The following is an 11,228-nucleotide window of genomic DNA, read 5'->3' on the forward strand; positions in this document are numbered from 1 at the left end:
TATGAAAATATTATTTAAAGTTTAGAATATTTAGTTACATTTAAATTCTCATTACATTGATTTACGAATCATGTTTAAAGTACTTGTTATTTCATAAATAAAGTTGATGTTATCCATGCATAAGAGTATTGTGTTTGATTTACATGCAAGTTAGATTTATGATTAAGGTTTACTGCATGTTGCGTGCCATATTTACATGCGTACCCCTGTTATGATTATTTTATTACAGGTGCCACTGGTAAGATATGCGAGCCTATGATTATATGTGAACCCTATTGAATTATAATAACCATTGCATGCATGTTCTTTATGATTGTGAATTCTATCTATTTGCATAAGCATGATGTATTTGTGAATTGTTCATATTTAGCGAAACCATTCCTTTAAATATAATCCTATGATATCCTGTGTGCTTTGCGAACTTATCCTGATTTTTGCTAAGTGAACTCTTGTATTATGTGATTTCATGCAAAGTCTGCTAAGTATGTGAGCCTATGCCTTAAACTGAAATGTGAACTCATATGTTTTCTTGTTTAGCAAACTACATTTTCATTTGAGAAGTATAAGTTGTGCTGTGAACTCTTATGTTGTTACGAGGCATGCGAACCTGCTTATGTTTGTTTTGAAGCTTGATGCAATTGTAAACCAACTAAAAATCTGATTAAGGCAAGTTCACCTATCAATTAATAGTGTACCTACGGTGAGCAAAGATATCATTTCCACGAGGACTAAAAGTTCTAGTAATTATCATCTTTCTATTATTTAACCGACAAATTGGAGTGATTGATTAAAACTAAAATTAACTAAATTAATTAACTAAAAAACACAACAAATAACAAATCAAGAAAAAATTGAGGAAAAAAACAAGAAGAGAAACAATACCCAGAAAATAATTCACCTAGATTTCATTTGCCATTATCAATCTAAATTATGCACTTTCTTCACTTAGTATCTTGATAAGTAAAAATCCATAAATTATGCTAATGTCCCTCTTCAAGACTAAGAGCAACTGACTCCAGGTTGATTAATTGAAATTTCTTTCTAATTAAAACCCCTATTATCGCATTAACTTGATTTATAGATCCCCCTATTAGATTTGACTCTAATCCAATAGATTTATGTCATCCTATTTCTAGGATTGCATGCAACTTCACTCAATTACGCTAGATCTACTCTTAAACAGGGTCTATTCCTCATCTGATTTAAGCACATCAAACATGGATTAATAGTTTAGAAATATTAAACCAAGAATTAAGCACACATAATCGAGAACAAGATCCAAGTATTTATTGCGTAAAATAAAAATCAAATAACAGAATCCGTCCTGGGGTTCATCTTCTAAGTATTTGGAAAATTAGTTCATGTTAGTAAATAAAAGCATCATAAAGCCAGTATAACCATAAGAAACAAAGAAACTTATAATAAACTTCAAAGAAATCAAAAGGAGATCTTCAATCTTGATAGAAATCTGCTTCAGAGTCGGCTACAATTGTGTTTTTGAGTTGCTTTCTTGAGTATTCTATGACTACTCTTTCTTATCTTCTTATTTTTGTCATATATAGGTTTTAGAATGCCCAAAAAACCTAAAAATTATGTTTCTCCACTATTTGGAATGCAAATCACAATTTTGACATGGTCTGGCACATGCCTGTGTGGCTCACATAGCCATGTGCCCAACTCGTGTGCGAGAGAGTCCAGCCCATGTGGTCCTTGTACCTCGCTCTGATTTTTTGATTTTTGCTCTTTTTTGCTTATTTTGCTCCCAAATGCTCTTCTAAGTATAGAAACATGAATTTAAAGGATTAGGAGCATAAAATTCACCATTTGACATCGATAATCATCCAAAAACACAATAAGAATGTTTGCTAAAACATGTTATTTTTATCACTTATCAAAGCTCGCATGTTTTCTTTCTGTTACCACTGATGTATTTTAAGTTAGCGCAACTTTTGTTAAGACTTAAGTGGTGTGCTAGAGGTTAAATTGGGAGTCAACAGAGAGTTACATCGGTGGCTAATGTAACTCACTAAATTCGGGCCGAAACTTTTTAGCCGGGTTTGGGGTGTTACATGTTAGATCATTTAAAAATGTCAGGTTGTAAGAAATTGGAACTAATGTGATGTGTGTATAGATTTCAGGGGGTAATTTGAAGGCATAGGTCGTCTATGGTTGTATTCATATTAGAATAGATATGTTTTAAGTTATTTGGATTGTTGTGAAACCTGGTATCCGGACTTGATGATCAAGTTGGGTAAAGGGTGTTACACCATGCCTATCAATTGGGCCTAAAATTTTGTTAAGGCCCGCTCTAAGGCCCGCTCGGCCTATAGACAACTCTACTTTCTTTATATGTTCTTTAGATTCTTTTTCAATTTTTATAATTTTTTTAAAAAATATAAATTTTAGAATTTTTATAAGTATTTTGAATTCCTGAAAATTATTTTGAATTATTTTGTAATTTTTGTAAAGAGAGAGACCAATTTGCTCATTTTCAAAATTTACAGGGAGCAATGAGGTATTTACACCAATCTATTATTTGAATTGTAAAATTTCAACTCAACTCAAACTCAAAACTCGAATTACTTATTCAAGTTGACTCGAAAAAATCGAATAATTTGAATAACTCTATTCGATTAACTTGAAATCCTTTTTTTTTCGAATTGAATCAAGTTTTGCTCTCCTCTACTATGAAGCATGGACACAAACATGCAATACAGGCACAATACAATATGAACACAATGACACGATAATGTTTAGAGAATGATGATACAAGTACAATAGGAGACAACAATAAAAAAATATTTTTATATATTTTTTATGTTAAAATACTTCATTTATTTATAATCATATTATTAAAACTAGAAATTCTATTACACGTATGGAAATCACAAATTTAGAACACAAATGTATGTTTAAAAATAACATCAAATAAATAATCAAACTATGGTTTGAAACTAATTAATAATAACACATGAAATATGTATGATATTAAAATGAAAAAAATTAGATCTAATTGTTTATCATGATGTTGTCATCAATCTTCAGCCAGTGCTGAGTTAACTTGTGACACCAATTCAATCAAATACATTTTTAATACTAGAAATTTTATCACATGTATGTGGAAACCACAAATTTAGAATACAAATGTGTGTTTAAAAATAACATAAAATAAATAATGAAACATATGGTTTGAAACTAATAAATAATAACACATGAAATATGTAAAATATTAAAATGAAAAAAATTGATTAAATTGTTTATCATAGTACTGTTGTCAATCTTGAGTCGGTGCTGAATTAACTTGTGACACCAACTCAATCAAATACATTATTAATATTAGAAATTCTATCACATGCGTATGCATGTGAAAACCACATATTTAGATTGCATAGGTGTATTTATAAATAACATAACATAAATAATGAAATGTAATATTTGAAACTAATAATAGTAACACATGTTTAATATGTACAAAACTAAAATAAAAAATAGTTTAAATTGTGGGTAAAAGGAAATATTTTTTTAGGGGATTCCCAAGATATCCACAAGAGCGAGCCTAGGGACTAATCTTTAGCATTCTATAGGCCCATTAAGGGTAGATATTGTGCTGGATTTGGTGCATTGAGTGTAGTATATTCATTTGTAAACTTGCAATTTTTTTATAACAGATTGGTTAATAAAACAAATTTATTGATTACATTAATATACTTTATATGATTGCCCTCATATTGTTTTTGTGCGCAAAACAAAATGGAAGCAAATGTTTCTCATTAGTTGTCTAATGTTTAAACTAATACCAAGCGATATTACGTGGTCAGATTGTAATACGGAAAGACAACTTATATTAGTAGATGAACCTAAACATGTCCTTAGTTTAATAAAAAAATGAGCAAACCGATTGAAAGACTAATATGTTTCTATCAAGTACAATTGGGGAGATGCTTTGTCTTGGGCATTGGAGCGGATGACTCCTAAAAGATAAAGATATGGATGTGACTGATTGGATTGGTAGTACATCAAACTAGACCTAGGAAGAATAAATCTTGAATCCGTTTATGAATTTATTCACTTGTAGTGTTCATAGTGTGACATACCTAAATCCTGAATGGATGACGGACTGTGTATGCATGACTCGTACACTTTGATGTAAGTAAAAGCTTGAGTTCGAATAGATAAGGAACCGACGTTAGGTGTACTACTTCTACAGTAAGTAGCGTCATGCACAACAGTGAAATTCATAACCCGAGACATGAGTAAATGATATTCTTTTATTCGCATTACATGGTTGATAAAAAGTAAAAGTGGCCACGGTTCGTTCGTCTTTTTGATGAATGACTTGATTACTATTTGATAGTAATTGACTTTTCATGAAGGAAGATGTAATGGTTACCATGAGATAAATAAGAATCATATTGGGAGAATGAATATTATCCCAAAGAGATTAAGAATATCCTATAAAGGTAATACATTTACGACAAGGTCATTGGACGAGCACTAATCGGGTTGCCTTCATAATAGTTTGTCATTGGGGAGAGCTCAGTCACGATACTATAGTGGAATAACTTCGTGACTAAATTAATTTATAATTAATAGGTGAAAAGTTGGAACTTAATTATTAATCATTTGAGTCTTAATTGTATATGTCCAATTGGTCCCTCTGCTAACTCGTTGAAACCAGGAATGAATTGCATGTTGAATCAAATGAACATAAATGAATAGAAATGGTCAAATGGATAAATAGGAAACATTTGGAAATGACTATGGTTTTCTCCAAAATGAAAATAGAGAAATGAAATCATTTGGAAACGAATGTGGTTTTTTCCTAAATGAAAATGAAAAATGAAAATGACCTGGAAAAAGAATTAATATTTTTCGAATTAATAAAGTTCAAAAATGGAAATAAATCATTTGCTCATAGTGAACCGTTGAATGTGGAAATATTAAATATATTTTCTCATAGATTCTTTTAAGGTAAAGTCGTCATAATTTTAACGAAATTAGAATTGGGTTGAGAAATTATTTAATTGAAAATATAATGAACTTTATTTTTTGGGAAATAGAAAAAAAATATTAGGTTGGATCAAATTATAAAGTATTTGATTGAAAGTTAGGACAGTACTTGTAATTGGACCCGATATTGAAAGTTAGGACAGTACTTGTAATTGGACCCGATATAGAAGATGCCCAAAAGCCTCTTATGTTATAAGCTGAGATGGCAAACCTTAGCATTATTAACTAAGGTTGTCGTCCCTTACATCCTAGTTGAACTAGGATTTCGTTTCTAGTTGAAATAAACTTCTATAATTTAACAAGGGTTCTACTTTCTTTTCCTATAAATAGATGGCACTAATAGATCTATTTACACTACTTTAAGATATTGTTACTTTGCCGAAAAATATAAAAAATTTATTCTCAACTATTAAATATATTTTATCAGAATAACAATTCTGCCAATTTCTATTTTAAGAAGAGAATTTTCGTTTTCACCCAAAAGAAATAAAAACTATTTCTAGTTTTGTGTTTTGATTCAATTTAGTCGAGCCCACACTCGAAGCAATTTGTGGTACGAGAATAGCGGAGAAGATCATTTGGTTGAATGTTGGGATTGACAATGATCCGTTTATTCGAAAATATAGGTAAGATTTTGGTTTAGGGTTTATTGCTATAAATATCATAAACCGGGTCGATTTTCAAAATTTTTATTTTCTACTTTGCAAGAAAATCATTTTCAAACTAGGTTTTTTCTAACATGTTGGCCTCGAGTTTTAAAGCAACTCCATACCTATGGCAAGGAGAAAACTCTTTACCACTGGTTAAGGTAGGAGAGACCATTGTCTTTTTCTTGAGTTGGTCTCGAGTTAACTTATGATACTAGCTCAATAAAAAATATTATCAATAATATTATGGCATACCCACGATGGGTGAAAAAAATTATATAATATATTTACTATGAAGTCATATAAAAAATGAAATGTTAGTTTAGTTGAAATGGTAAAATTAAGACAATATATGTTTGGTGTTTTAGGTTCAAATCCCATGTAAGCATGAATTCTTTTTTCTATATTTTTATATTAAAAGATAAAAGTATGCTTAAATTAATATTTATTAATTTTTTTAAAATAATGATCTTTTGGTAATATAATAATTAAATTGGGACCTAATTATGGGTGACATTAATTTAGTCAGAAACATTATATAAAGTATATATAAAATATAAATATACAACTCATGGAGATAATAAATTGTACATGTTAAAATAAAAATAAATAAAACACATTAAAATTAAGTTTTGATTGATTGATAAACTTAATCTTCCAACCCAATTGATGTGGGTTCAAATCCTACCATATGAATATTTTTACTTTTATAGTTTTTTTTTAAAATAAAAAAAATTTAAAGTATCCTCAAATAATATAAATTATTTTAAAAGTGAGGAGATACTAAAGTAATTTCTCTAATCGATTTGGTACTCGATTACCCATTACACAAATTCAATTAGGAATTTTATTAATAGTAAGTATAGATAAACAAATTTGGTTAGAGGAAATATTTTAAGTTATTTTTTAAAAAAATTTACACAATAATTATCATTGGTGTAGTGATAAATAATTTGCTTATGAATTCATTAAATATGGGTTTCATGAAATATTTTAAGTTACATGAACATGTAACACCAACTCAAACAAGAGTTTCAGTAATAGAAATCATTTGATAATTCAATTTAATGTTAATTAATTAAAATATTTTAAACTAATTTTTTTATAAATTAATTGTTATTTGTAATAGTTTATAAAACCCAATGTATAGCTTGAGCCGAATAACCTTAATATCTTATAATTAATAGGTTAAAATATACTTTGACAAAATTTAAAATTTAATCCTTATAATTAAAAGGTTAAAAATTAAGTATTTTACCTTTTTGATTTGAAATTTTTATTCAAATAATTAAAATTGTAGGTATTTTCATCAAAATTTGTCAATTTGTCAATTTGTGATGTTGATTAGGCTATTCTTATCTGACGCGACATATAATTGATGAAAAATAAACACCTTGACAAATTTTAACAAAAACTACTAACAACAATGGAGTAAGATTTTTAAATTTAAAAGGTAAAAGGATTGATTTTTTTTTTAAATTTTAAATACAAGGACTAGCATATTTTAACCTAATTAATAACCAAAGCTTTATTAAAAAAAAAAGAAGGTAAATTACACTCAATGTCACTATATTATTAGTAAGTTTACGTTTTGATCACTTAACTTCAAAAAGATAAAAAATGGTCACTAAATTATTTAAAAGTTTTCGTTTAAGTTATAAGGTTGTTAAAATCAATACTGTATGACCTTTTTCTTTTCACACCGTTTGCACTAATTGAAATCTCTCCTTCCTCTTCTCCTTTATAATTCAGTTTTTTATGAAACAATTTTTAGCTTCACAAATTTCTGAATCAAAATCAAAATAGATTTCTTTTCTAATCTTCAACATTGACCGTTAGATTGACTTGAATTTAATGTATGTTCTTCTACTTGTTAATGGGTACTGATCTATCGTACTAATCATTGAATCTTTGCATGAAGCTTGCTAGTAGAACTTTAAAAAAAAATTAACATTCTAGTTACTTAAATAAAAAAATTTCAAGTAATTCAATGACTTAAATGAAAATTTTTAAATAATTTAATAACTTTTTTGTAACTTTTTGAAGTTGAGTGACCAAAATATAAACTTATTAATAGTTTGCAGACCTTAAGTGTAGTTTACCAAAAGAAAGCCCACGAGGAAAAAAACCCCGAACAGTTTAATGAAACGGTGAGTTTAATACAACAGAAAATATAACCTTAGAGTAATTCCATAACTTTCTTCTTCCTTTCAGCCGCCACAACTGCTTCTTCCTCATCACTCATCAGCAGACTGCTCCTTCTTCTTCATCCGCTCGCCAGCCGCCAGTCATCCGTGTCCATTTTCGGACATCGGTGTCTTGACAGTTCGTATTCCGTACGAAACCAGTACGAGAGGGGAAGATCCGTGTCGGTGCTTCTCCATTGCCTGACATCCTTATACAAGAAAGGTTTTTTATTTGCTAACATTTTACATCCCATTCTTTTCTCTGAAAAAAAATGTGAATTTTGATTCATTCCCATATGACTCGTCCCTTGAAGAAATCTAAACTATAAACTGTGTGGTTCTATATTCAATCTCAACATTAGCTAGGTTTCCCTTCTTGTTGTGGTTCAAACAAGGGAGCAACTATATATGAAAAATCAAGTTTTATCTTTTTAAAGAGGTTCACCATGGATTTCACTAAAATTAATGACATTCTTCTGGTTTTTTTAGTTTGTTAGTAATATTGTTTTGCCATTTTTATTTTCAGCTTGACATAACTGCAATTATAGCCGAGATTTACATTTGAAGTCTCAATGGCGATTTCATCTCTCCCTTGTATTCAACCTGTAAGAGTTCCTTTCAAAGCTTGTAGCTTCTTTCCTGCTGGTGTTTGTGGTGGATTCAACAATAAGAAAAGGATAAATGCTGTTGTTTTTTCTTCGTTGAGGAAAATTTCCAACGATATCAAATTTGAATCCAAGGTACTTTTTCTATAATGTGCATTTGCTTGATGAAGCAGCCAACTGTTTTTAGTACAATTATCTTCTTGTCTTTTACTCCATCAAGGCATTGACAGATTAAATAGTTTGCAAGCATGGATTTTATACGGCTTTACCCCTTATCCTTGAAGAAGAAGTTTTAAAACACTATCTAATAAAGCATATCTTTCCCAAATGAAGACATAAGGACAAGCTAGATTGATTAGCTATTAACGAATGGAGATGTCAGATAGAAGAAAAGGATTATTGAACTTCGAATTTGTTTAAGTAGTCTTGCACTAATAACTTACTTTGCCTTAGCTATGAATCCAGGCTTCTTTGCCACAACTCATGTATATTTGATGCCGATATTATTACTGGTAAGTTAGCCCGGCATTTGCAGGCCAAGATAAAATTGTCCTGAAACAGCTAATAATGTTATTAGTATTCCTCGAACCCTATTTTCATCTATGTGTTTTGACTAGTGCCTAAGAATTAACTGGAATATGGGAGGTCCCAATCTTATCCATTATGGTATGAATTGTTACATATCTGGAAAATAAAATATAGGATTAATGGTAACCATCTCTGGAAGGAGTCAAATGTTGCCTGGTACTATGAGTTGAGGTACTAAGCCATTGAGTGCTTGGTGGTGATTGGCAAAACCCCTTTGCTTTCGAACCCCTTGTCCTCTATCTCTATGGTTTTCTGATTTCAGTTCTTTAAAAATCAGATCTCCAATTTGTTTAAATTTTATTAATTGTGGAAATTTGTTTTATTAATAGTGAAAATACAATATGGTAGTTCTTTGCACTATGGAGACGCATGGTTATAGTGAAGTTGTTATTCTTGTATGGTATCTCATTGATTTTGTATATATATTCTCTTAAACTTCTGTATATTTTGAAAATCCGCACATCTATAAGGACCTAAATATCTAAAAGTTTTAATTTTAGGTTGATACATTGTTGGACAGTATCAAATGGGATGACAAAGGTTTAGCAGTGGCCATAGCTCAAAATGTTGACACAGGAGCCATATTAATGCAAGGCTTTGTCAACAGGGATGCACTAGCTACAACAATCACTTCTAGGAAGGCAACATTCTTCAGTCGATCACGGGCAACATTGTGGACAAAAGGAGAAACTTCCAACAATTTCATCAACATTTATGACATATTTGTTGATTGCGATCGCGATTCTGTTCGTTCTAAATAACTTTCTCATTGACATCTTATTGATTGCTTAATTTATGAAGTTTGACATAACTGAAACTTCTCCTTTAGATAATTTACCTTGGGAAGCCTGATGGCCCTACCTGCCACACAGGGTCAGAGACATGCTATTTCACATCAATAGGTGATTTGTTGAAGGAGCAAGATGTAAGCAGCTCTCATCTTTAACAAAAGTGCTGTCACAATCTTTTAGTTCTACTTCTACACTACCTTATACGGTATTATTTGCAAGTTCTTATTTAACTTGGTCTGTATTTGTAGGTTGAAAAAACTAACTTGGCATTGACAACTTTATACTCATTAGAGTCTACAATTTCCAAAAGAGAATTAGAGTTAACAGGGAAACATGGAAAGCCCTCATGGACTAAACGGCTCTTGCTTGATGAAAACTTGTTGTGCTCAAAAATCCGGTAAAGCTATATTACCTTAAGCTACAATAGTAGTATGTGTCACATAAAGAACTGCAAAAAATTCAAAAACAAAGAAAGTAGTGTTAAACCGCTAATGAACATGTCTAGAATTGTGTATATGGTATATGCCCCATGTTTTGAAGTCTTTACTCTTTAGCATGTCTAAGACTAAGAGTATGTGTATAGTATTTGCATGTTGAATTTTATAAAAGCAAATTAAGTGATCAGTTTACTAATGTAGGGAAGAAGCAGATGAATTGTGCCGAACGCTGGAGGAGAAAGAGGACAGTTCATGTACTGCCTCAGAAATGGCAGATGTGATCTACCATGCTATGGTTTTGCTAAGGCTCAAAGATGTAAAGATAGAAAATGTTCTAGAAGTTCTTCGGCGAAGATTCTCTCAATCGGGTATAGAGGAGAAGCAAAGCCGTGCATCAACCGAGAGTTAAATGTAAGCTGTACTTTTACTAAGGTCTAGATTTGCAGCTTTTATCCCATGTTTAGGTTGTTTTCGATAAATTCAAAATAACCTATCTCTGTCATAATTACCAGTTTTTTGCTTTTCTTTTCGAAGCACATGTATTTATATTTTACTTGACCGTTTCTTGTATCACAATAAGATGCATTTTGTTTCTTAATTCCGCCATAGTATTCTGTTTTTACTCTGTTTCTTGGGTGCTTGATGCCGAGGTAATGAGCTGAGTAAGGGTTGCGTCAAGTTCATGTATGGCATGACCACCATTCATATTTGTCCAATCGATTACAATATGAGTACATTTTATCTATATAAATTGTTAATCCAAGTCTGTTCAATCTTTAGACAAAATGAACCTCGCTAAACAAGTTATGTGTGCAATTTAGTTGGAGAGGTTTTTTGTTAGGTCATGTAAGATTTTTATTGGTTAAACTATTAGAAATTCAAGAGTAAATTGGGTCCTCTAATATAAAAATGAGCAACTGAGTCCTTATATAATTCGTTTTGAAGCAAACAAGTAACTTTTGAA

The 11,228-nt window shown here is 30.5% G+C and overlaps 1 protein-coding gene across 1 annotated transcript; it reads left to right on the top strand.

Annotated features, from left to right (window-relative positions):
* The first annotated feature begins 7,757 nt into the window (after window positions 1-7,757).
* Window positions 7,758-10,862, top strand: LOC107888797 (histidine biosynthesis bifunctional protein hisIE, chloroplastic). Its single transcript, XM_016813021.2, has 6 exons — window positions 7,758-8,066; window positions 8,370-8,583; window positions 9,537-9,782; window positions 9,866-9,961; window positions 10,076-10,224; window positions 10,466-10,862. The coding sequence occupies exons 2-6, from the start codon at window positions 8,416-8,418 to the stop codon at window positions 10,671-10,673; spliced, it is 867 nt and encodes a 288-aa protein (XP_016668510.2). The 5' UTR covers window positions 7,758-8,066; window positions 8,370-8,415; the 3' UTR covers window positions 10,674-10,862.
* The last annotated feature ends 366 nt before the right edge of the window (window positions 10,863-11,228 follow it).

This window comes from Gossypium hirsutum, chromosome A09 (genome assembly GCF_007990345.1).
Source record: "Gossypium hirsutum isolate 1008001.06 chromosome A09, Gossypium_hirsutum_v2.1, whole genome shotgun sequence".
In the NCBI taxonomy this organism is placed as follows: Eukaryota; Viridiplantae; Streptophyta; class Magnoliopsida; order Malvales; family Malvaceae; genus Gossypium; species Gossypium hirsutum.